A 26,891-nucleotide genomic window follows, 5' to 3' on the forward strand; every position below is an offset into this window, starting at 1 on the left:
TTCAATGGCCCACCCCTCCCGCTGGAGAACTGTGGAGTGGGCTTCCCTGAAACAGGAGGGCCGGAATGAAGTACTGGATGCGCCTGGAAAACGGCATAGAACTTTAATAAAAAGACGGGTTCAATTGCCAAGAGCCGCCCCTGCCCAGGCCGGCCTGTGTGCCTCCGCCACAGGAGCGGGCAGGGGCATCCCCCCGGCTGTCCCCTCCTGACGGCGACAGCCTCTTGCTTTGGGCACCTGGTTCCTCTGGAAGAGAGGCTTCTTGTGGGCTGGGATGACCTCCAGCCCCAGGCCGCACCCAGGGTTCGGCCCATCACCTAGCGATAAACCCGGGCTAAGGCTTGAAGGGCTGAGATGAGTACATGGCCGGCCCTGGCTCCTCTTCATCTTTTAGTCTTTACCGATCCCAAAATAATCTTAGCGTGTAGAAGGAGTCTTGGCATCTTTGTGTTTTGCCGTATGCAAACAGGGTTCCTGGCCAGGGCTTCTCAAACTGGAGTTTGGCAGTCTTTCATGTAGCAAAGGTCCTTTGCCCCTTTGGAAATCTGAGTGGGTTCTCCAGGAGACGTTGAGTCCTGGGCTTGCTTCCTGCTTTTTACCTGTGGTGGCTGATGTTGAGGAGTGCACTGGAACGCTGAAGCAGCGGTGCAGAGGCAGGGCAGAGGGTGAGCTCTCGGGCCTTGACTGCTCTGTGCTCAGAGTCCCCCATGGAGGGCATGGTGCAGCCAGTCCATGAGTCACTTGTCACTCTTTCCGGGTGCAGAAGATAGCCCTGCTTTGGGGTTAAAGAGGGTGGCACTGATCCTGCCAGGGCGCGGTTTATGGCTTCTAGCCTTCTGCTGGCTTGTCCTTCTGCAGTGGAAACATGAGTCCCCCTGAGTTGGTACTCACAGAAGAGGTTTGCCTCACCTCTTCCCCAACTGTGGCCCAACACAGAGGAATGGCATGTCATGCTTCCCTCCAGCTTCTTTACCACTCTGTATTGCAATTGGTGGGGTTACTTGTCCATTTCCCTGTTACATTGGTTGAGTACTGGGATTGTATTTCTGCCATTTCTATTACCAGAGTCTAGTAGGAAGTAAATCAATGGGTCTGCTACCTTCCCCATTCCCATACTCCTGGAAGTGCTATATTTTGGGACCATCCCAGCTGCGATATTAGCTAGTGGGGATTTATACAAGTGAAAGTGACTAAAGCTAATTTTGTATACTTACGGCTAGTGAGCCCGACTCTGGCGCTGGGAAAATAGCGCCTCCCAAATTTCTTCATTGACAGTGAACAGGGCCCTTTCGCTGCTGGATCTCCTATCCAGTTGAAGTTCCTGGGCTGTAGATGGCACTGGGAATGATGTGGAATTGCAGCATTCATGCTTGGCAGTGGCCCTAAGATCCTGGGGATCAATTCCTGGGGCCGAACTGGACGCAGGAAATGAGGAAGGCCCTGCTCTGTGGCAGCCCCGCTCAAGAGCACCAATGGGACCAGGCTCACAGATTGCAATTCTTGACTGCCCAGCCTGTCCTGATGAAATCTAGGCTAGAGGAGAAGAGCAGCCCCTTACCACATTTCTTGTGAGGTTGGACGGAGGTTGTAAGAAATAGGGAACTAAAAAAAAAATTTCTTCTAGGCAGTAGCCACTATTTAACCAGTTACTCCTTTGGGGCTCTACAAGAACAGAGAACCCAGACGGATTTGCTACTATCCCAGGGAATAGTGAATGCAGCAGCTGTTTTGTTGGCCCAAGATTGTTTACTTATCTCCCATTGGAACCAGGGCACTGGCAGTGCTAGGGAGAGAATTACACAGAAGCCACTGAGGAGGGTGGTGGCCTTGTTATTTGTCAGTCATGAGTTTTGGGTTATTGTGAGACACGAATATACAGAGCAAATCTCTTGTAAGTGAGAAGGTTGGGAGCTGCACTTTGCTGTAAGTCATCACCAAAAACAAGGGAGCTTGGGAGCAGATGCAAAAAGAACCAACAGACCCCTCTCCCAAGGCCCAGCATACACTGCTTTCCCAAGTTCCACTGCCAGATACTATCACATTAGCTTCCTGTGATGTGACCACCACCATGTGCCAGTACCACTGCCCTTGTTCCCTTGTTCTGTGGGAAGCTGCGTAGGGACCCTCACCCGATACTCATGAAGTTTTTTCTGGCCCCGATGGCTGGGATGCAGCATGCGGTTGAGCTGCTCCACAATACCCAGGTTTCGAATGAGATTCTCCCTTTGTAGCAGGGCCTTCATCCGCTCTAGCTCCTCCTCTTCCACAATTTCCTGAGGCTGCATGGTGTCCAGGTGTACTGGTACCTGCTACAAGGAACATGAGAGATAAATGCAGGATCTCCAAGGATGAGTCCCAAGTTATCAGCAAGGATGGCTACAGGCCCCTTGCCCACTCTACCTCTGCCCCTTCCTTGACCTTAATGTATGGTTCTCACATCACTCATCCTCTGCTATTCTTGACCCTTTGCTATCCATTCTCTCACCTCCTGTTCCAAAAAGTCATATTCATTTTATTGATTGGGAACTCATCTCTCTCTTGTGCAAGGGGAGGAGGGGACAGCAGATTCCCTTCTCTAGTAGTGCCAACCCATTTTCCTGCAAAAAGCAAGAGCCACAAAATCCCCGACACCTCTTTCTCCTGGATCCGGTTCCTGTAAACCAAGTGAGTAGAAAGGCCTCGGGGCCCTGCCCTGGATCGGCTCTTCTCTCCTGCTGATTCCCCCTGGTTCTGGTCCTTGTTTTCCTTTCTCTTTTTATTACTTGAGGTCTCCTGCTGTTCCTGCTTGAGGCGGATCTCTTCCAGTTGCTGCCTGGCAAGACACAGAAACTTCAGATGCTGGAGCATTGTGTTGGGGAGAAGGGAGTGAGGAAAAACAGGGATGGGGAAAGGGTAGGAAATTATGATGTTTTGGGGACTGATGGAAGAGGAATAAGGGGAAGATGGGAAACCTACTAAACTGAAAAAGTCATTAGGCGTCTGATAGGATGTATAGTTCCACTCCTTTCTTCAAGTGTCTGGTTCTGGCTCCACCCTGCTGTGGATTTGCCCCCACCCAAGTGTACAGAGAAGAGAATGCAGGGATTACAGGCCTATGTCCTTCGGCAGAGTACCTGGCACACTCCTCTCTGGCCTTGGAAGCAGCAGTCTCCTGGAAGAGGGAGCCATTGTGCTTGAAGAAGGGTGCATACTTCTCCGTGTCAGGCCCAGGGTAGATCCGCCGGTATCCCCCCAGGTGGGAATCCTCATATCGTTCCTGGTCCAGCATTGCTGCATGGGAGGACTGAATTTGTTCTCGCCTGTGGAAACCAAGCTGAGGGTGAGTCAGGAAAGGACTGTGAGAATGTTCAATAAGGAAAGACACACTGGCTAAGGCTTTGAAAACCTCCTGATAGCTTCATGGCCTTCTGGGCCCCTGGTTGCCCATGTTTTGAAAGCTGCCAAGCCTATCTTTGGTCAGCCTCACCTGTATACAGTCATGAAAATAGATTTGACTTCCAAAAATCTGCTTTTCATCTTAAATACAGAGGAGTCCACTCATAAACTAGCACTCTAAGTTATCATCATCGTTTAGGTTTCTGGTTACAGGAATAATACATGTTCATTGCAGAATATTTAGAGGAGCATAAAAAAAGAAAAAAAACTCCCATAACATTACTATGCTATTAGCTCATTGGTTATGAGTATGGCCTCTAGGGCAGAATCTCCCAAGTTTGAATCCTGGTCTTGCCACTCACTAGCTCATTCTTTTTTCCCCTCATCTTTTTCATAATGAAAATGTAATCACATAAAACATTTTTAAATGACTACCTAGTATTTTAGTGTATGATTGTACTTTTATTTAGCCCAGTTATCAACCCTTTTTCCCCATTGAAAAACATGATTCATGACACCGACATGCGCAGCCCAATGTCGTGGAAATACCCAGGATGTTTATTGCTACACTTCACCCCCATTCATTCCACAAACATTTGAGCTGACTGTGCCAGGCCTGAAGGATATCATGGCGAATCAGATACACTCTCTCCCTGCATATTGGCATGCAAGTCGGGGGGAGAATGATGTTGTCATAGGAATAACCCTAAATCTACTCCAGTTCATTTTTGTATATCATTAACAAATTACGAGTTTAGTATTGGTAACAAACGACCATATTTGAAACCTATTTCACAATTAAAACAATGGGTGATCAGCACTGATGTAAACAGTCCCCCATTTTTTAACAACTAAAGTGTTTCCTTTGTTTCATTATTATGAGCTTTCTTAGAAACCAGTTTGTAGAAGACATTTGTTATTATAAAAACAAAAACAAGCTAATCAAACTAAAGTTCCTTATGTGCTAATATGAAAATAGTTCTAAAATATATTGCTAAGCAGAGTGCTGAGGAGTATGGTTTATGCTATTGTCTGGTAGACAAAGGGAGAAAATAATTTTTTTACAAATATGTGTATGTGTCCACTAAATGTTTCTGAAAATACATACATGACCCTAGGAACGATGATTGGCTCCAGGGAGGAAAACTGTAGCTGGAGGAAAGGGGTGGGAGAGAGACTATTCACTGTATCTTTTGAATTCTGAACCATGTGAATGTATAATCTGTGCAAAAAAAAAAAAAAAATAGCTAGTCAGCCCCAGGCCTTGTCTTCCATCTGGACCAGGACTTCTTTCAGGAGTGAAAGAAGACAAGGTTACACAACTAAACACATTTCAGACACCTGGCTTCTCGTGGCTGTTGGTGGTACTGGAAAAGCCGCGCCTTGACTCGCCGCTTGTCCTCCTCTAGCACCTTCCTTTTGTCACAGCCCCGGAGGTTGACAAGGATCATGGCATCACAGAGAAGTGCATCCTTCACTTCTCGATCAAGACGTGAGTCGGTGGTGAAGCTTGGAGAGTGGTTTACCTGCCAGGAGGAGTCGTTACCCACCCCCTTCCTAGACCACCTGAGCAGGTGGTGGTCTCTCGCAAGCCTAACTGGAGGGTCTAGGAGAGACATCCCCTTCCAGTGCCCTCAGCCAAGGAGACCGGATGCTCTGGTTTCCAAGGCCATAGGACTCTGCCATAGAGATCCCACCAGTTCACAGGCTGATCAGAGAAAATTAGACAGCCTGACTCTACAGATACAACATCCTTAAAGGCAAGGCTTACATTGGGAACACGTGGGATCAAAAACTGGATCCCTTGGTGTAGGCCAAAGACTCCCAAGATTTGACTCAGCAAGTCAAAAGTGTAGAGGTCTTATGCCTTCTGCTAGTAAACCACCAAGTGTTCCCACCCACCCCAGGGCTACTATTCTACCACCTGAGTGCATGCCTATCCCAGGTGTCCTGTTCAGGGAGGCCTCTGAACCTGGTTTTACAAAGCCTAGGAGATAATCCTCACCTCCAGCAGCCAGGGCTTCAGCTTGTGGTCCAGCAAGATGTCAAAACCAAGGATCTCAAAGCAGGCACATGTACCTCCACTCAGATATTGGGGAAAACAGGTTCGGTAGTTGTGGCGAAGAACAGAATGGGCTGAGATGATGGTTTTGATGATGATGTCTTCAATGTCCCCCCACAGCTCTCGGGGGTCGTAGCTATGCTCTCGCAGCCAGACATTCAGTGTTGACAGCTTCCTGTGAGGCCCAGTACTCAGAGGAAGGCCAGTTTCTATGCCAGCGAAGCCTGGCTAAAGCAGGGGGCTCCCTAATACTACCCTGAATCCCATGCCTAGGACCTTGTGCTTTAAACGGCTGTAGCATAGGGGTTAAGAGCTCATCTGCTAACCAAAAGGCCGGCAGTTCGAATCCACCAGCCACTCCTTGGAAACCCTATCAGAGCAGTTCTACTCTGTCTTATAGGGTTGCTATGAGTTGGAATCTACTCAACGGCAACAGGTAACAGCTTGGAGGAGTCTCTGGGTGGCACACATGGTTAAGTGCTCAACTAGTAGCGGAAAGGTTAGCAGTTTGAACCTACCCATAGACAACTTGGAAGACAGGCCTGGCCATCTGCTTCCAAAAGGCCACAGCCTTGAAAACCCTATGGAGCAGTTCTACTCTGCACACATGGGGTTGCCATGAGTTGGAATTGACTGGATGGGAACAACAACAAAGCAGCTTGGAGCAGGCCTTAGTTATCAGGATGAGATTTGAGGGATGAACTTGGAGGACAGGCACAGGACAAGGGTCTGTAAAGGCTGAGTTTTCCCAGGCAATCAGCCTCCCAAGAGACAGTTCAGTTTCATGGGCTGTTGAGACTGTGGGCTCAGGGGCACAGGAAGCAATAGGAAACAGTAGGGAGTACCTCTTACTGCCCACAGCATCATCCCGGACAAAATTCTCATTGTGTTTGTTGATAGCATAGTTGGTCAGGTGCATGCAAACATCATCCTGTGAAGAGAGTGGCCCTATGCTCTCAGACTGCTATGCCTCTCCAGCCCTTTGGGCCTTTTTATTGCCCATCCCTCACCAGGATTGCTTCTCTCCTGTCCCTCTAGGCTCTGAAATAACTTTCAAATGTCACCCAAGGACTATCCTCTAAGCTCTTGGGGAAGAAGATGTCCTGGGCTCCTCCAGGTGATGACGTTTCTTCAGTCACCACCCACTAAATGCTCTTTCCAGCCAGGTGCTGAAACTCTCTCATTGGCGTCATTCCTTGTTCATGGGTGACAATGACAAGCCTCTTTTGGTTTCTCCATAGAACCTTAGCACTCATGGCCGTGGTTGAGGAGAGGGTGCCACCCTGGCCCCCTTACCAGGTTGTTAATGTTGGGCTCCACATAGGGCATGGTGGCAAAGCGGGCCAGGCCTTCCTCATACATGAAGATCCGAAGAGGGTCACAGGACGTGATCAGGACGTAGATTCGCATGTCAAACTTGAAACCATCAATAAGGAGCGGCTGAGAGTGCACAAACCCACAAGGAAGAACAACAACACATTTTGAAGTGCTTACTATGTACCACAGACTGTTTCAAATGCTACAAATACATAATAACTCATTCCATTTCCACATTAACCATAATGACATAGTTACTATTATTATTCCCGTTTAACAAATGAGGAAACTGAGGCATAGAAAGAATAAGAAACTTGCGCAGGGTCACATATCTAGGAAGTAAAAAGCAAGGGTTCAAACCCAGGGAGGCTGGCTCTGAACCATGGCTCCATTCTGCCTCCAGGATACCGGGGATAACAGAAAGGGTAGGGGCCTAAAACCAGCTCCCCACTGGCTTTGGGAGAGGCGAGGCACCCCGGTGCTGAGGGTGGGGGACCTGGTGGTCCTGAGGCACCCTTCACCTTGGAGATGTATTGCTGACAGATCATATGCTCTCCTGGCTTGATCTCCCGGGGATTTCGGGTGATGAAGATGCCGCGTCCCTGACAGCCACTGTCCGGCTTGCAGATATAAGTGCGGGTTTTCCGCTGACGACCATAAGACTGGAAGTCCCCATAGCTATGTGCAGAAAGGTGCTGGTCAAAAGGTTTCTGTGCACCATGGCTATCCCTGGCCCCCACGGGGCTCTTCCTGCTATCCCGTGCTCTTCGCGGAGCACACGGTCTCAGACCCACTCTTCTTTGACCAGCTGAAGCTCTCTCATTCCACTTCCATCCCTCCGAGATATTCCTAGGTCTCAAGGCCAGAGTCTGGATGGAACTCAAAGGGCGAGCCCTTTCCTCCCCCAGTATCTCAGCCTGTGAAGCCAGCCTCACTCACTCTGCGGGGAGGCACCAGGTGCGGGGGAAGATGTTGTACTCAGTAGGATAGAGCTTCTGCATGCGGTTGAGGTTCCGAGCCAGCAGATCTTTGCGGCAGATTTCTGTCATGCCAGGGAAGTGGTTGATTTTCTGGAACAGAGCCAGTGGTTATACTACCCCCAGAGTAAATGACAGTTCCTGGGAGCTGGGCATCCCAAAAAGCAGTAAGGAGGATTGAGGCTAAGGTAGAAATTACAGGGAGGTAAGCACTCTACCTGTCACCAAGGGTGAAAACGGAAGATTCCCTAAGGCAGGTGAGAAGCACCTCCTTGACCTCTGCCTGACATACACACCCACACAGGTTAGGAAATGAAGGGCAGTGAGAAAGGGTGTACGCTAGCTGCGACTTTGGGCCTTCTTGCCACTTTATAACATCCCTCAGACCAGCAGAGAGTCCCTGGGTGATACAGATAGTTAAGCACTCGACTACTAGCCGAAAGGTTGCTGATTCAAACCCACCCAGAGCTGCCTCAGAAGACAGGCCTGGCAATGAGCTTCTAAAAGGTCAGCCTTGAAAACCCTATGGAGCAGTTCTACTCTGCACACATGGGGTCACCACGAGTTGGAATTCATTCCATGGCAACTAACAACAACAGACCACCAGAGACTAGTCCTATAAAGACAATCAGTGCATGATAGCACGAAGCAAAATATACAAAGAACATTTCCCAAAAGAGAAAAGGAAACTCAGAACTAGCCCTAGGGAATGTACTGCTGGGCTACCCACAGGGCATGGCTTTCTGCGGTAGTCTGGAAATCCCTGGCTATTTGGTGCTGTCCAGTGTTTGGAGGCAGCATCATGTGATGGGTAGGCACTCCCTCACTGGCTTTCCCACTCACTAGCTGTGTGAACTTAGTACTTCTCAGACTCGGTGTCCTCCTTTGTAACAAGGGCTATCTGCTCCTCAGGGTTATTTTTGAGCATTTGATGAGGTAAGAATGTAAAAGCATTTAACATAGCGTCTGACTTACAGTAACCAGTTGCTGACACACCCCATGTGTGTCAGAGTAGATATGTGCTCCATAGGGTTTTCAATGGCCAGGCCTTTCTTCTGAGGTACCTCAGGGTAGGCTCGAGCCTCCAATCTTTTGCACAGCCTAGCATGTTAACTGTTTGCACCACCCAAGCACTCTGATATACAATAACCTAAAACCCAGATCCACTGCCATCGAGTTGATTCCGACTCATAGCGACCCTATAGGGTTTCCCTGGCTGTAAATCTGTATGGAAGCAGACTGCCACATCTTTCTCCTGCTGGTGGTTTCGAACCGCCAACCTCTCAGCAGTCAATTGCTTTAACCACTGTGCTGCCAGGGGTCCCTGATGTATAATAAACTCTCAATAAATGTTAACTATTGTTATCCTCATCTACACCTGCTCCCTGCATGCCCCTTTGAAGCTTCCTGAAAGCTTCTAGCACCTGTTCTTTCCTGGGCTCCTCTCCCAAGACTGGTTGTGGAACAGATTATAGTCTTCTCAACTCCCTTCCTGGCTCCCCCCACCCCGAATAAACCTGTGGGCCCTTTTCAATGATTTTATTGCTAATCACCACAAAGACCCAATTAGAGGATAATAAAAAAATACCATGAAGAGGTTATAGCCTTATGGGCCCTGGTCCATATTTCCTGACTTTCTTGCTGCCAAGCAGGACCCCACACTGTCTCTTAGTGGATGTGGGGTGCTAGGCTAAGCTCCTTAGGAGCAGGGCTTTGACCTGATTCCTTCTGGTTGGAACCCCTGCTAAGAATCTGGATTTCTAACAAGTTTCCAGGAAATGCTAATGCTACTGGTTAGGGAACAATTCTGAGACCCACTAGTACAGCAGTGGTTCTCAAACTTTATTATACATAAGAATCACCTGGGGATCGGGTTAAAAAGTAGATTCTGAATCAGTATATCTGGGGGGTGGAAAGGCAAATTCTCAGCAGGGGTTCCAACTGGAACGAACAAGTTCAAAGCCCTGCTTAGGAGGCTAGGTCATTCAGCTGGCTGTGCTGATAGCCCTGAAGCTGTTTCCCAGTCTTTGCCCTAAAATGGGCTCAACTGCCCTGAAGGAGGCCCGTTGGGCACAGATGTCTCCAGGCAGAGAGCAAATAATGAGGTAGGGTATGCCCACCAGACCCTTTCTTCAGATAATAGAAGCTCCAGAGACCTAAGAGGAGACTATTTCCACTGGAGCAGAATGTCCTGGGTGTGGCCTTTCCTGCCCTGCACAGAGATACAGCTACAAAGAGTGGCAGACTTGGGTGCCTGGGTGGGAGGAGTGATAGTCAGCCTGAGGCCTTAGCCTTTAGGATCTTGGACCAGCAGGTTGGTACCTGAAACCTCTTCATGTCCATGACTCGTTCCAGTGAGACAGAGCAGTCTGTCCAGTACACAGTCCACTCCTCATCCTCGCCTACCTCCTTCAGGCCACACATTTGGGCTGCCCGACGCACTGTAGAGATGGAGAGGTCAGTAATGCCAACCTGGGCACCAGCAACAAGCCCTGGAACTAGCTCGGTCGGGACAGACCTGACAGGAGGGGGCAGGTTGAAGAGGGAGGTAGTTCTTACCTCAGCTCTGGAGTTTAGTGACCATGTGACAATTCCAAGTTCATGAGGCTGTCAGGGCCCTTCCAAAAATCTGTGGCAGAGAAAACTAGAGCCTGGCTCTATGCTCCTGTCAGCCTCGGTTTTCTCCCTATCTCTCAGTCAAGACTATTTTCTGGCCTGCAGAACTGCCTCTGGGAGGGCTCACACTGGCACCTCATGCTCCAAAATGCCAGTGGGATAGGAGGGGACGAAGAAGATGGCAGACCTAGCTGGTGATTTAAAAAAAAAAAAAAATTGCTGAGACCCCTCAAAGCTTCCTCAATAAAACTCTTTTAATCTGGTCTTGTCTCGTCTCCGGTAAATCTGGGAAGGGTTGGGCAGTGGTGACTTGCAGCCATTTTTTTTCTTGTTAGCTCACTACCACTGAGATTAACTGGAACAGTGATCTCTCAGCTGCTAGTAGCTGAGCCAGGGGGCACCCAGGAAGTTCAGCACAGACTATGGGCCAGACCTTGTTCGCCTGACAAGATCCAGGGGCTGGGAGCATGATTAGGGGATCACCCCCTGAGTAAGAGCGCACAATGAGGTGGGTGACAAGCTCAGTGGTGTGGGTGATGGGCTGGCCGCTTACCACTCTCATACTTGCAGTTGGTCAGGTTGATGGCTAGGGGTCTGGAATAGAGGAATAACAGAAATCAGGCAGATTGGGAGGCTCCAAACCCTGGGCTGCCAGGCACCCAGATGAAGAGACACTCAATAAATACACAACACAATTGTGCTGAATTTTCTCTAGAAGTCACTTGAAGACCAGTTTATACACGCCGAAAAAAAAATTTCCAAACTAAGCCAACCCAAATGTATTTGAATTTTGTTTCTGCTATACCAAAATGTTAGTGATGTTCCCATATTCCCTGTTCTCTTTCACAGGCTAAAGAGAGGACCTTAGATCCCAGCCCCCTCACCTGCGAGGGGAGGCCAGGAGGTGACTCTCTAGAACCCAGCGGGTAGGGGGGTCCAGGGAATGGTTACCTGCGTTTCCGTTTTCTCTTTCTTCTCCCAACTTCTAGGTCCTCTGGGTCAGGTGGGACTATGGTTTTCTTTGGAATTTTCTTGGCTATAATGGATAAGGGAGCCGCGTTCCCAAATACATTATAGTCAGCCTTTGAGAGTGCCTCATTAGAAGGGTTAGAAGGGATGGTGTCTTCCCCCTTAACACATTCCTCCTCAGATTCCTCTTCCTCAACATACTCTTCCTCCGATTCACTGGATTTACAGGTGCTCGACTCCATCCTCTTAGATTCTGTGGGAGGGTGGGTGGGAGTGAATTAATAGCAGAGCTCCCCTCCAGGCCCTGGGAAGGCCTGCAGGAATCCTCCCAAAGGACCTTCATGGTGTTACAAGGGAATGTTGCTGCCCCTTCAAAACAATCCCACTACTGAATAGATGTTTCCAAGTAGGTAGATGAGGCCGTGGGATACCTATCTCAGATATAGATTCCTTGATCACAAGCCCCAATCCTTCAGGTTCACTCCATACAACACACTGGGTACATGCAGGGCAGAGTTGGCAGGGATAATGACTTTTTTTTGGTTGCTAAACAGTGAGAGGGATGGCTGGGAGCGCTGAGGGGGAGGGGGATTTTGCTTTTAAAATAGAGCTGAAGACCAAAGTTCTCCTAAGCCGACCCTTTCCCTATCACAGGACTCAGTTTCTCCACGTGTACACATAAGGGCCGGGCAACCAATGGCTACGACCCCTTGGGCTCTGTCTGCGGAGGGGGAGCCCATGGCGGACACTGCCCACCAAAGATTTCAAGGAGAGCGGAGGGGCTGCTGGGTCCGCCCCTAGGGGCCCAAGGCCGGGTTCAGCTGATGGTTCATGTCCGCTCTTCGCCCGGCTCCCGCTCCTTCCCGGGCGTCGCTGAGCGTCCGGGACCGCCTCCTCGTTCCACAGGACAGGCTGCCCCAGTCGATCGCGAGAGGGAGCCCGCTCCCCCGCGGGGCTCGCTCCTAACTCCGAGATCCCGGCGGCGGCGGCGGCGCCTCCAAGAGCAAGCCGGCAGCCGCCGCCGCCGTCGCCATGGACACGAAGGCGGCCCCCATTGGAGAATCGTTCTGGGGGCGGGGCCTCCCCATGAACCACACCCACTTCGGCACCGCCCGTGGCCATCTTCGGCAAGAGAAGCAAGCGTTTGCCTTCTGGGACTGGTGGTGGAGCTCCTTCGAGCTCGCGACCCAATTACCCCTGCGGCTGACATGATGCGTCGTGGGACTTGTTGACGCCAAATCCAACCTCTCCACCCTCCTTCCTTGAGCCCGTGGGCTAGTCTGGTATTTGGCCACGTCTGTGTTCGGGACAAATACCTGCCTGCCTTTCTTCAATTTTTCAATAACCAAGCCTTGAGCAGCCTCTGCACTAGGGAGAGACAGCTGTGATTAGCACACATGGCCACTCGTTTCTACCCTGCGGGGGTGCTCATCCTGGCTAAGACAGATCACTTAACTAAGCAATAACAAAACAGCTTTATCAGAGTGCTCCTCCACTGCCACCTAGTCTTCCTGACATCCATCCACTTACCTGACTGCTGCTCCCCACCTTCACCATACTCACCCCAACTTGTCACTTTAAGATTATCCTGTGTGGACACTTCACTAAAGAAGACATTCAGGTACATAACAGATACCTGAGGAAATGCTCACAATCATTAGCCGTTAGAGAAATGCAAATCAAAACTACAATGAGGTTCCCTCTCCAACAAGGCTAGCATTAATCCAAAAAACACAAAATAATAGATGTCAGAGAGGTTGTGGCAAGACTGGGACACTTATACACTGCTGGTGGGAATGTGAAATGGTACAACCACTTTGGAAATCGGTTTGGCACTTCCTTAAAAAGCTAGAAATAGAACTACCATAGGATCCAGCAAACCCACTCCTTGGAATATATCCTAGAGAAATAAGAGCCTTTACATGAACAGATATATGCATGCCCATGTTCACTGCAGCACTGTTTACAATAAAAAGATGGAAGCAACCAACATGCCCATCAATGAATGGATAAATTATGGTATATTCACACAATGGAATATTATGCATTGATAAAGAACAATGATAAATCCATGAAACACTTCATAACATGGAGGAATCTGGAAGGCATTATGCTGAATGAAATTAGTCAGCTGCAAAAGGACAAATATTGTATAAGACTACAGTTATAAGAACTAGAGAAACAGTTTAAACAGAGAAGAGAATATTCTTTGATGGTTATGAGGAGGGGAGGGAGGGAGGGAGGAAGAGGGGTTTTCACTAATCACATAGTAGATAAGAGCTATTTTAGGTGAAGGGGAAGACAGCACACAATACAGGCGAGGTCAGCACAACTGGACTAAACCAAAAGTAAAGGAGTTTCCTGAATAAACTGAAAGCTTCGAAGGCCAGCGTAGCAAGGGTGGGGATTTGGGGACCATGGTTTCAGGGGCATCTAAGTCAACTGGCATAATAAAATCTATTAAGAAAACATTCTGCATCCCACTTTGGAGAGTGGTGTCTGGGGTCTTAAACATTAGCAAGCGGCCATCTAAGATGCATCAATTGATCTCAACCCACCTGGAGCAAAGGAGAAAGAAGAACACCAAAGACACAAGGTAATTACAAGCCCAAGAGGCAGAAAGGGCAACATAAAGCAGAGACTACATCAGCCTGAGACCAGAAGAACTAGATAGTGCCCGGCTACAGCCGATGACTGTCCTGACAGGGAACACAACAAAGAACCCCTGAGGGAGCAGGAGAGCAGTGGGATGCAGACCCCAAATTCTCATAAAAAGACCAAACTTAATGGTCTGAGACTAGAATGACCCTGGAGGTCATGGTTCCCAGACATTCTAAGACAGGAAGTATTCCTCAAGCTAACTCTTCAAACAGGGATTGGACTTGACTATGCGATAGACAATGATACTGGTGAAGAATGAGCTTCTTGGATCAAGTAGACACATGAGACTATGTTGGCATCTCCTGTCTGAAAGGGAGAGGAGAGGGTAGAGGGGGTCAGAAGCTGGCTGAATGGACACGAAAAGAGAGAGTGGAGGGAAGGAGTGTGCTGTCTCATTAGGGGGAGAGCAATTAGGAGTATATAGTAAGGTGTTTATAAATTTTTGTATGAGAGTCTGATTTGATTTGTAAATTTTCACTTAAAGCACACACACACACAAAATATCCTGCGTGGCTAAATCCAGAGGACACTTTAAAAATATCCCTCCTTTAAAAAAAAATGGACATTTCTAATTCATAGCTTTCATAATCTTTATTTAGTGTATGATCTCTCAATTACTGCTTCCTTGAAATGCCTTTGACTTTTACAAGTCATGTTTCTCATTCTTTCAACAAATATTTAGTGTTCCAGGAACTGGACCACCATTATTTCTTGCCCAAATTGCCACCTTTCGGAGACTCTATTCTTCCCTTCTTGATCCACCCATCCATCTTCCCCTTTGCAGCTTGGGTTTTCTTCCTAAAATGTAAACCTGTTACTCTCTACTTCAAAACTCTTCAAGTTTTCCCGTTAGATTAAGCCCTAAAACCCCATGGATATGAGGCCCTCCATCAAGAGGCTAACCCTCCACAGGCAAAGGAGTAGAGTAGTCCTCGTCTGGATCAGCACTTCCCACCCTGCCTGAAGCCCTGCTTCTTTAACTAGAACTTGGAATACAAAGGGTTCCCTAGGTGTTCTATATTTAAGCTCTGAAAAAGCTTCAGTCCAAACCCCCTTCTTCAAGATTCACAAGTCATATAAATGGCTGAGAAGTACCTACCTTAAAGAAAACCCACTTGACTTTTTTCCTTTTTTTATGGAAAAACTTATTTGGGCCAAGGAAGGATTTCCTCTGAACGCCAGCCCTAGGGAGAAACTGGGAAATGGGCTCATCACCTTGAACACAAAATCCACTTTGCTGCAGTGATCATCTGTACTGTCTTCAGAGAGCAAGCAGGTAAAATAAAGTGATTTTTTGGAGTATGTATATGCAAAGGCTTGCAGAAAGTGACAGTAAACTAAAGTTATTGCAACTTCCCCAAAATTTGAGTGACCAAAAAATTCTGATAGACTGTTGAACTGTTTTTCTTATTAAATGAGTTATGGGTATGTATTCTGCCTTATCCCTGCCCAGAATTCTGCCTTTGTAACATCTTTTGGGATATAAAACCTCTAAATTTTTACATAAATGCTTCATACAGGGCCAGGGGCCCCCTTGTTGGGAAAGAAAGGAGCCAAAACCTCTACTGGGAGGCTAGGCTGGCCAGGGGGAAGCCCTTTCAGCTGACAGCTAGTACCTACCTCTGTGAGCCTCTTCTGATCTCCCACCTTGTCAGCAGAGATTCTTGTTCCCCAAGGTGTTTGGGGCAGCAGTGGTGGCAGTAAAGATCATCTCTGTTGAGATCCGGACCCACAGTTTCTTTTGGTTTTGTTATGTAACAACAATCAAGGGAAATCCAAGGAGAATGGGATTTTTACACACAAATCTGCTACCATAGGTCCCCAGGTAGCGTAAATGGTTTGCGCTCAGCTACTAACTGAAAGTTTGGCGGTTCGAACCCACCCAGTGGTGCTGTGGAAGAAAGACTATAGCCAAGAAAACCCAATGGAGCTCAGTTCTACTCTGTTAACTCATGGGGTCGCCATGAGTCAGAATTGACTCAACAGCAAAAGGTTTAGTTTCTTGTTTTAGTCTCTTACAATACCACCTACTGACATCTCCTCTGGAACCAATATGAAAAGCTCTGGAATAATAGGACAGAACAAAGCAATGAGATGAAAATTTCCCAGACTGACTCAGATGGAAGTGGAGGAGCAAGGACTTAGCTGTAGATTTTATGAAGGGCCTACATTGTGAGGAGCTTGCGAGGTACCTGGGAAAGACCCCAGAGGGACTGGCTGAGGCTCACCACCCATGAACTGTTAAGGACAGCACCACCCACCATGGGAGCCACTGACTGGAAGGGCAGTCACAAGTACAAACTGTCCCAGCTCAGCTCCTGTAGCCTAACTACCTATGCCCCCATCCCAGCTCCATCCCTCATGAGCTGTCTGACCTTGGGTAAGTTACTAAATATCTGTTAGCCTCCATCTTTTCATTTGTTAAACGGGGCATTAGGAAGGCCAGTAAAGTTGTTGCCTTGTTTTCAGTGTTGGGGCTAGGCAGGTGAAGGATGTGATATAAATCAGGCATGTGGGAATGGAGCAGGGCAGACTGTAAGGAAGGGACAAAGAAGTAAGAGCGGTGGGTAATGAGAGAACAAGCAGAGAAGTGAGAACAGAGCAAGGGGGCACGCATGCTGGAGGCACATAAACTATCACTTGCCAAAGACCTGATGTTAAAGGACGAGAAAAGTCCACTCATCACCATATTCTTCTTTAAAATCAGGAATGTGTAACTTTCATACACACACTCCCTTAACAATCGGTTTGACATCTCTGTAGTAAAAGGAGAAAGGAGAGAAGCAGCAGATACAACCACGAGGGCTCATTCGTTAGATTTATTCCAAGGCTTCTCTCTTTTAAAGACCACTTATCAGTCTTTATGCCTTCCTTTCGGCTGAGACAGGTGAGAAGGCAGTCATGACAATGCCCAATGGCCATATGGACAGGCCTCTGGAAAAGGACTAAGATCAGTAGAAAATAAATACCTTGGTAAGGATTACTGCTCCTCCTGGGCCACCAGGGCCACAAGTGCTGCCCGGACCTCTTCTGCCTGGGCAGGAGGCAGCAGACAGTCCTGGATAAGGGTCAGCGCAGCTGCCTCTGTCAGGCTGGTGAAGTCCTGGGAGGTTTTGACAGGGAGATGCCCGGCCAGCTCACAGAGGGCAACATTGAAAGCCTCGCCTTCCTTTATTCCAAAGCTGGACTTCCGGGCCCAGAGAATGACGCGGACCCCTGTGAGGGCTGAGGAAGGTGATGTCTTTCCAGGCGGGGCCCCCCGGGTCACAAACAAGTTATGTGCAATCTCGTGGTCAGTCAGGTAGTCAGTGGCCCGACATACCCTGCTTACCAAGGCTTCCAAGTCAGGTCCTGGGCTGCTAGTGTAAAAGAGGAAGCCAGGAGCTGGGAGGGCCTGGAGCAGATACAGATGGCCCCCTGGGTCTAGAGGCTTGCTCGGCGCCCCCTCCACGGGCAGTCTGTGGGCCAGGTAATAGCCATGCAAGTGTAGGTGGTTCACTGAGGCCAAGCCACCCAGGCTGTTGAAGCCAACACGGAAGCCTGGGTGTAGGCTCAGCAGCACAGCCTCAACCCCGGCCCGCAGTGCACCTGGCAGCAGGCGCTGGGGGAGCCCCAGGGCAGGCTTGGGCACCAGCAGCACGTGGCCCCACTCTAGAGGGCTGACATTGATCATCACGAGGATGTCCTCTTGCTGGAGAGCACTGGGCAAATCAGGTTCTCGGTGCAAACGAAAGAGGATTTCTCCTGGTCGAACCTTGTTGAAGTTAAACTGTTCCGGGTCAAATGCCTGCCTCACGCTCTTGATGCTCTGGGGGCGCCTTCTCTGCACCCCTCGCTCCACATTCAGCTGAGCCACAAAACCCACAGCACCAGGGAGGGTTTGGGTCTGCAATTCCCCCAGGTGGTAACGAAATAGGCCCAGCTCCATCCGCTGCCTCCAGGCAGAACAGACTGCAGAGTCGAAGCGAGACAGCGGCAGAACCCCTGGAACGGCAGATGTATTCCTGGGCCACTGAATCCCTCCCGCCAGGAGTTCCTCCTGCCCATAGACAAAGTCAGGAATGCCTTGTCCTGCCCAGTCCTCCTTGTTTGGAGGCAGCAAATACAAAGCTTCATTTGAGTCGTGTGGAATAGCCATGGAACTGACCTGAAACAATCAAAGAGGTGAAAAATGCATGATGCCTTCTCATCTCCAAATAATTTTTACAGAAATCATATATGCCTTTGGTAACATCCATATGGGGCAGTTCTACTTTCTCCTACAGGATCACCATGAGTTGGAATTGATGGCAATGGGTTTTGGTTTTTGGTAAACTATTTAGAAAATAGAGAAATCACTAATAATTCTATGACTCGCAAATAAGCATATATTTTTGCTGGCTTAAAATTATCAACTTTTTTTTGCTTTGTAAAAGTTACAGATACAGATACAACCCTTATTCCAACACCCAGGGGGAAAACGTCACAATTTACATTTTGGCATCTACAGCTTCATTTTTACGTACAATGGATCTTGATTTTTTAACCAATCTTCAGTTGTTACACACAGAGGTTGTTATCAATTTCATACTATTACACACAACATTGCAAAGAACATCCACGTACATTCACCTTTGCACACTTTTTCCTTTAAAATAAATTCCCAGTAGAGCACTGGGTCAGAGCAGACCCATGGCTAAGGCTTTGGATACACACTCTGTCAAAGTGCCCAGCAGAGAACTGTGCCAGTGTATGAGTGCCCAGGGCATCAAAGCTGACCGCTCCTTTGTGGGAAGAGCTTTTCCACTGCTCTGTAGTGATTCCACGTGGCTGTGCATAGAACCATTTGAGTGAGGACAGCCCAATTCCTGTGTAATTGCCTAGGGCCAGTCCTTCAAGGGGGAAGTTGGTGCCTGTCTTCATCTCTCATTGGCCTTCTGGAGCCCTGTGGATGCAGAGATGTCAGGGAGAGAGGCCCAGGTGGAGCTTCAGAAGGAGGCATTACCTTGTTGGAGTTGCTTCAGTTCAAGTTTGGGTTCTCACAGCTTTCCTGGTCCAAAAGCTTCACAATAACAAAACAGAAAGGCAACATAAAAAGCATATGAAATGACCTACCAAAAGTGAAGCATAATTTTGAAAATAAAATGTGAAGTCTTATTCTATTAAAAGTGAGCCTCAAAATGGATTTAAGAAATCCAGCCATTTGCTATATATCTGTGCTATATCTGAGACAGCATTTGGTTACTCACTCTCTCATTCACTCATTCAGAGTCAAACGCCCACCTCATGCCTCCTCCAATGTTCTGGGGGGTGCCTCTTCTATACACCTTGCTTCACATTCAGTTGAGCCACAAAATCCAAGTGTTTGTGAAGTGCCTACAATGTATGAGGCACTGAGGGCAGTAACATGTACCATGGACAAGGTCCCTGTCATCATGGACCTTACATTTTTGTGGTGGAATCAGACAATAAGCAAGAATAAACAAGTTAACGTCCCAGGGTGATAAGCACTTTGTGGAACATAAACAAGTGATACAACAGAATGTAACTAGGTGGTAGGGATCAGGGTCCCTGTTAAATAAGAGGGCAGGACAGGGTTCTCTGAGATGACAGCTGAGACATGAAGGATGAGAAGAAGTCATCAAGGAAGAAGGAAAGCAAATTCTGGGCAGAGGGAACTGCAAGTCCAAGGCCCTGAGTCAGGCAGGAGCCTGGCCTGTTAAAGGACCAGAGAGGAGGCCAATGTCAATGGAGCATGGCAGACAAAGGGGAGAGGGTCCAGGATGAGGCTGTAGAAGGTGGGGGACATATGCGGCATGGTCAGAAGCTTGGAGTTTATTCTAAATATAATAAGAAATTACCGGCAGGTTCTAAGCAGGAGAATGATCTTTTATGTTATAAACGTTTTCTGTTATGTGGAAAATGAATTGTTGGGGAGCAGGAGGGGATGCAGAGAGAGACTATTGAAGAGGCCATTCCAGTGGCCAGGAAAGAGATGTGGGAGCATTGGACTGCAGTGATGGCAATGGAGAGGAACAGGGGATTTAAGTCAAGTTTTGGAGGCTGAACCAACAAGATCTGCTGATGTGTTAGCTATAGAAACTGAAGAGAATTAGGGGTGACTTGGCTTCAGACACTAGGTTGATTGTTGAGGTGTTTACAGAGATGGGGAAACTAGGGAGACGGATGGGATTAGGTTGGCTAGAGGAGGAGGGAAATCAAGAACTCAATTTTGATTATTCAGTTTGAGATGTTCCCTGGGCATACAAGAAGAGAGGTTGTATAAGCAGCTGGATAGTCAAGCCTGGAGCTCAGGGTAGGGTCCAGACTAGTGAGTGGATCATAAATAATCAAGTATAATCAAGTATCTCCCCTACGTGTCTGTCAGTTGGTTGTACTGTGGGGGCTTGTGTGTTGCTGGGATGCTGGAAGCTATGCCACAGGTATTCAGATATCAGCAGGGTCACCCATGGAGGACAGGTTTCAGCTGAGTTTCCAGACTAAGACAGACTAGGAAGAAGGACCCGGCAGTCTACTTCTGAAAAGCATTAGCCAGTGAAAACCTTATGAATACCAGCAGAACACTGTCTGATATACTGCTGGAAGATGAGCCCCCCAAGTTGGAAGGCACTCAAAAGATGACTGGGGAAGAGCTGCCTCCTCAAAGTAGAGTCGACCTTAAGGACGTGGATGGAGTAAAGCTTTCGGGACCTTCATTCGCTGATGTGGCACGACTCAAAATGAGAAGAAACAGCTGCAAACATCCATTAGTAATCGGAACCTTGAATGTATGAAGTGTGAATCTAGGAAAATGGGAAACTGTCAAAAATGAAATGGAACGCATAAACATCGATATCCTAGGCATTAGTGAGCTGGAATGGATGGATACTGGCCATTTTGAATTGGACAATCATATAGTCTACTATGCTGGGAATGACAACTTGAAGAGGAATGGTGTTGCGTTCATCGTCAAAAAGAATGTTTCAAGATCTATCCTGAAGTGCAACGCTATCAGTGACAGAATAATATCCATATGCCTACAAAGAAGACCAGTTAATACAACTATTATTCAAATTTATGCACCAACCACTAGGGCCAAAGATGAAGAAACTGAAGATTTTTACCAGCTGCTGCACTCTGAGATTGATCGAACATGCAATCAAGAGTCATTGATAATTACTGGTGATTGGAATGTGAAAGTTGGAAACAAAGAACAAGGATCAGTAGTTGGAAAATATGGCCTTGGTGATAAAAAAACAATGCTGGAGACCGAATGATAGAATTTTGCAAGACCAATGACTTCTTCATTGCACATACCTTCTTTCACCAACATAAATGGCGACTATACACATGGACCTTGTGAGATGGAACACACAGAAATCAAACTGACTACATCTGTGGAAAGGAACAATGGAAAAGCTCAATATCATCAGTCAGAACAAGGCCAGGGGCCGACAGTGGAACAGACCATCAACTGCTCCTTTGCAAGTTCAAGCTGAAACTGAAGAAAATCAGAGCAAGTCCATGAGAGCCAAAATATGACCTTGAGTACTTCCCACCTGAATTTAAAGACCATCTGAAGAACAGATTTGATGCATTGAACACTAGTGACCAAAGACCAGACGAATTGTGGAATGACATCAAGGACATCATCCATGAAGAAATCAAGAGGTCATTGAAAAGACAGGAAAGAAAGAAAAGACCAAGATGGATGTCAGAGGAGACTCTGAAACTTGCTCTCGAACGTCAAGCAGCTAAAGCAAAAGGAAGAATTGATGAAGTAAAATAACTGAACAGAAGATTTCAAAGGGCATCTCGAGAAAACAAAGTAAAGTATTATAATGACATGTGCAAAGAGCTGGAGATGGAAAACCAAAGGGGAAGAACACGCTCAGTGTTTCTCAAGCTGAAAGAACTGAAGAAAAAAATTCAAGCCTTGAGTTGCAATAGTGAAGGATTCTATGGGGAAAATATTAAGTGACGCAGGAAGCATCAAAAGAAGATGGAAGGAATACACACAGTCATTACACCGAAAAGAATTAGTCAATGTTCAACCATTTCAAGAGGTGGCATATGGTCAGGAACCGATGGTACTGAGGGAAGAAGTCCAAGCCGCTCTGAAGGCACTGGCGAAAAACAAGGGTCCAGGAACTGATGGAATATCAACTGAGATGTTTCAACAAACAGATGCAGTGCTGGGGGTGCTCACTCGTCTATGCCAAGAAATATGGAAGACAGCTTCCTGGCCAATTGACTGGAAGAGATCCATAATTATGCCTATTCCCAAGAAAGGTGATCCAACCGAATGTGGAAATTATCGAACAATATCATTAATGTCACACGCAAGCAAAATTTTGCTGAAGATCATTCAAAAACAGCTGCAGCAGGGAACTGCCAGAAATTCAGGCCAGTTTCAGAAGAGGATACGGAACCAGGGATATCACTGATGATGTCAGATGGATCCTGGCTGAAAGCAGAGAATACCAGAAGGATGTTTATCTGTGTTTTACTGACTATGCAAAGGCATTCTACTGTGTGGAACATAACAAACTATGGATAACACTGCGAAGAATAGGAATTCCAGAACACTTAATTGTGCTCATAGAGGAGCCTTTACATAGATCAAGAGGCAGTTGTTCAGACAGAACAAGGGGATACTGATTGGTTTAAAGTCAAGAAAGGTGTGTGTCAGGGTTGTATTCTTTCACCATACCTATTCAATCTGTATGCTGAGCAAATAATCTGAGAAGCTGGACTATATGAAGAAGAATGGGGCATCAGGATTGGAGGAAGACTCATTAACAACCTGCGTTATGCAGATGACACAACCTTGCTTGCTGAAAGTGAAGAGGACTTGAGGCACTTACTAATGAAGATCAAAGACCACAGCCTTCAGTATGGATTACACCTCAACATAAAGAAAACAAAAATCCTCACAACTGGACCAATGAGCAACATCATGATAAACAGAGAAAAGACTGAAGTTGTCAAGGATTTCATTTTACTTGGATCCACAATCAACAGCCCTGGAAGCAGCAGTTGAGAAATCACAAGATGCATTGCATTGGGTAAATCTGCTGCAAAGGACCTCTTCAAAGTGTTGAAGAGCAAAGATGTCACCTTGAAGACTAAGGTGTGCCTGACCCAAGCCATGATATTTTCAATTGCATCATATGCATGTGAAAGCTGGACAACGAATAAGGAAGACCGAAGAAGAATTGACGCCTTTGAATTGTGGTGCTGGAGAAGAATATTGAATATACCATGGGGTGCCAAAAGAACGAACAAATCTGTCTTGGAAGAAGTACAGCCAGAATGCTCCTTAGAAGCAAGGATGGCAAGACTGCGTCTTACATACTTTGGACATGTTGTCAGGAGGGATCAGTCCCTGGAGAAGGACATCATGCTTGGCAGAGTACAGGGTCAGCGGAAAAGAGGAAGACCCTCAACGAGGTGGACTGACACAGTGGCTGCAACAATGAGCTCAAGCATGACAACGATTGTAAGGATGGCTCAGGACCAGGCAGTGTTTCGTTCTGTTGTGCATGGGGTCGCTATGAGTCAGAACCAACTCGTCGGCACCTAACAACAAGAACAATCAAGTATCTAATTTTTTGACTTCTCTGTTCAGTTCTGACACCAGCTGCCTATGCAGCACTTCTTCCTCTGATCCTGACCACCTAAAGTTGTGTCAGAGCTCACAAGTTAAAGGACACAGTCCTCCAGATGGACAAGTAGTCCTAAGACTTTAGCTGCCAGCTGCAAGCTTGAGAGTCCATACAACACCCTCATTTCTGACCCCTTGGCCGCAGTTTGAGGTTTTTCCACTACCCCTTCAGGATGCCAGCCTCAAGCTTGGACGGGGGCTGGTCTCCCCTCACTTTTGACCTGCTAGTTACAAGTCTGGGGTTCCCTCTACCCACTCAGGATACCTGCTATAAGCTCAGAGGGCCCCAACCCCTCTCATTTCTGACCTGCTGGCCCTCACTACTCTCTCAGGTTCGTAATTCATTGGAATGACTCACAGAACTCAAGGAAAGGGCTCTACTTAATGATTACATCTTTATTGTAGTAAGAAAGGACACAAAGGAAGAGATGCACATGGCCATGGGGCAAGGTTTGGGAGGGTTTCCAGCTAACAACATTCACTAGCTTTGTGAACTTTTCAAAAAATCCCTTGCTGTAAAGTCAATTCCAACTCACAGTGACCCTACAGGTCAGAGTAGAACTGTCCCATAGGGTTTCCAGAAGCAGACTACCACATCTTTCTTCTGTGAAGTGGCCGTGGGTTCGAACATGAAAATCATGCCAAACGGCACAAAATGTTCTTGTTGGCTGGTCAGTATATTCCCTCCTTCGTAAAAAAAAAAAAAAAAAATCTACCAGAAAGCACAATTATAATCAGAAGGATGTTCAGTGAAAAAGGTTTCAGAGCCAAGTGAGGTGACCAGAAAATCTAGATCTCACTGGTCACCATGATATAAAGTCAATTCCAACATCTTCACTATGAACAAATATAGACTCACCACAAGGTCAGCTACTGGCTGGCCAGTGCTCCCTCTGTCTAGTGTAGGCAGTGACAGCTTCTTGTTTTTTGCCTCCACTTTTTACTAACCAAGGCACCCTGGTGGTACAAGTGGTTAAGGGCTTGGCTGCTAATCAAAAGGTCAGCAGTTCAAATCCACTAGCTGCTCCTTAGAAACCCTATGGGGCAGTTCTACTCTGTCCTAGAGAATTGCTGAGTCGGAACTGAATCGACAGCAACGGGTTTGGTTTTTTTGGTTAACTAACTGAAGACCAAACCTTTTCTACAGGAAGAGCTGTTGTTAGAGACAAATGATCAGGTTATAGCTTCCTAGGACTAGGCCAGTCACTTGGCCTTGGTGTTCCCACAGCTTCCCGGCCTCCCATTTCTTGGAGTGGACTATTTCTACAATGGTGGAACTCGTTATATGTAGATACTGTGAGTCTTACTAGAGTCACTCTCAGATGACTGCCTGATTATCGAGTACTGGGAACACTTCAGACACTCAGCAAACATTTACTAAACAACTGCCACAAATCAGGTCCTGGGGATAATGGTTCTCCATAGCTGTTCAATCTTACAGTCTAGTGCAGGAAACAGATATTAAACCAATTATCATCCAATATAAAATTTGCATGCTGTCAAGGAGATGGACTGGGTACTCTGTGGGTGTAAAATAGATTTCTTATCTAGTTTAGGGTGTCAGGAAAGGCTTCCCTGAGGATAAGATGTTTGAACTGAAGGATGACTACAAGTGGCTAAGAGTTACTGAGCAATGGAAAGGGCTTGAGGAGAAGACTTTGTAGGTAAAGGAGAACACAGCGTGCAAAGACCCTGAGACTGGGTGGATCACAGCTAGGAAAAAGAACTGAGAGCCCAAAGTGGCTGAAACACAAGAGAGCCACAGGAAAAGGGCAGAAAGAGAGTTGGAAGTCAGGTAACAGAGGGTCAGGACTTGGGTTTTTTAAACCATTTAATGGTTTTAAGGAGCCGTGGTGTGGGTGGCACTGTGGTTAGGAGCTAAGGGGAGCTACAGCTGCTAACCAAAAGGCTGGCACTTCGAATCCACTAGCTGCTCTTTGGAAACCCTATGGGGCAGTTCTGCTCTGTCCTATAGAGTCACTATAGGTCAGAACTGACTTCACAGCAAAGGTTTTTTTTTGTTTTTTTTTTTTAATGGTTTTAAACTGAGTCTGATATGCTCAGGTTTAGAGTTTACAAAGATCAGCAAGGAGAATGAAGTGGAAGAATCAATAATTAATACCACCTGCGCCACGCACCTGGGAATCATCTTTGTAATAGTGCAATTTCCTTCATTCATTCATTCATTCATCCAATAAATACTTACTGAACCCTACTAAAATGTACCAAGATGTACCAAGAATTGTTCTAGGGCCCATAAAATAAACAACAACGTCAGAGAGGAACATGTTCCTTAGAACAATCAACTATACAAGATCAAAAGGACAACATTTGCCAAAAAGCAAAGATAAGAAGACAAGAAAGTATAGAAAAAGCGGAAGGAAGGAGCCGGGGAACCCACAACGGAAATGGGGAGAGTGCTGACACATTGTGGAGAACGCAACCACTGTCATGGAACACTTCATGTACAAACTATCGAATGGGAAATTGATTTGCTCTGCAAATTTTCACCTAAAGCACTATATATTTTTTAAAACTGTCCTAGGGGCTGAGAGGGGGCAACAACAAACAGGTCAGCCTCGGACCCTACGGACAGGGTGCACGCGGTCTAGGGGTGTGGGTGGGGTGGGGTGAGAGGAGAGCGTCTCAGCTGGAATGACGACAGCAGTAGAGAGCAACGGAGCGAGCCTTGGATTGCAGCGACCACTTTCTAATTGCCCGAACGTGGACCTCTGTATTTCCACATTTGTAAAACCAGAACCTACCTTGCAGGGTTCCTAAGAATCAAAGAAAACTACGCAAAGTGCTTGGCATTCAGTGGGCCCTCAGCGGCAGCAAGGTTGTGGATACTCCTGGAGGAGGTGGCATGGGGGCTGCAAAACATGGGGCGAATGCCGAGAGATCAAGTCCGGAAAAGCCTTCGCTGGGCAGGTGCGTAGCCGCCCGGTTTCGGCCACTCAGCGAGTCTCGAGATTTCCCAGGTACCCTGGCTCCAGGACTTCCCAGATGTCCCTTACTCGACCCCGCCCAGGACCGCCGCTGCCACCACCAGCAGTAGGTGAGGAAGGCGCACCGCGCGACTTCGCCCTCAGCGGCCACAGTACCCATAGCTAGGGCGCAACTCTCTTCACGCATGCGCATCCTGCGCTCACGCGCGCAGCACCGCCCGGCCCGCCCACCCTGGAGGCGGGGCCGTGTGGCCTGGGCTCCGCCCCGGAGCGTCCGGCCCCGCCCCGGGCCCCGCCTCCAGCTCGCTTAAGGACCGCCC

At 47.5% G+C, this 26,891-nt stretch overlaps 2 protein-coding genes across 8 annotated transcripts; both read right to left on the bottom strand.

The window, feature by feature from the left end:
• Positions 1-86: 86 nt before the first annotated feature.
• On the bottom strand, positions 87-11,558 carry TTLL13 (tubulin tyrosine ligase like 13). Its single transcript, XM_049905890.1, has 14 exons — positions 11,299-11,558; positions 10,901-10,941; positions 10,054-10,172; positions 7,694-7,824; positions 7,276-7,432; positions 6,734-6,877; positions 6,283-6,368; positions 5,381-5,612; positions 4,717-4,901; positions 3,114-3,299; positions 2,632-2,812; positions 2,130-2,309; positions 1,215-1,533; positions 87-852 (listed from the first exon to the last, which is right to left on the bottom strand). Exons 1-14 carry the CDS (start codon positions 11,556-11,558, stop codon positions 596-598), a joined length of 2,478 nt encoding a protein of 825 aa, XP_049761847.1. The 3' UTR covers positions 87-595.
• On the bottom strand, positions 3,219-26,750 carry GDPGP1 (GDP-D-glucose phosphorylase 1). 7 transcript variants are annotated; one of them, XM_049905892.1, is made up of 4 exons: positions 26,389-26,750; positions 18,673-19,018; positions 16,947-18,124; positions 3,219-3,299 (listed from the first exon to the last, which is right to left on the bottom strand). In XM_049905892.1, the coding sequence occupies exons 2-3, from the start codon at positions 18,877-18,879 to the stop codon at positions 16,958-16,960; spliced, it is 1,374 nt and encodes a 457-aa protein (XP_049761849.1). In that variant the 5' UTR covers positions 18,880-19,018; positions 26,389-26,750; the 3' UTR covers positions 3,219-3,299; positions 16,947-16,957. The 7 variants fall into 7 exon arrangements, with proteins under 7 accessions (XP_049761849.1, XP_049761850.1, XP_049761851.1 ...); XM_049905893.1 differs by lacking the exon at positions 3,219-3,299 and adding an exon at positions 6,815-6,877; XM_049905894.1 differs by lacking the exon at positions 3,219-3,299 and adding an exon at positions 13,521-16,734.
• Between the last annotated feature and the right edge of the window lie 141 nt (positions 26,751-26,891).

This window comes from Elephas maximus, chromosome 13 (assembly GCF_024166365.1).
Source record: "Elephas maximus indicus isolate mEleMax1 chromosome 13, mEleMax1 primary haplotype, whole genome shotgun sequence".
Lineage (NCBI taxonomy): Eukaryota > Metazoa > Chordata > Mammalia > Proboscidea > Elephantidae > Elephas > Elephas maximus.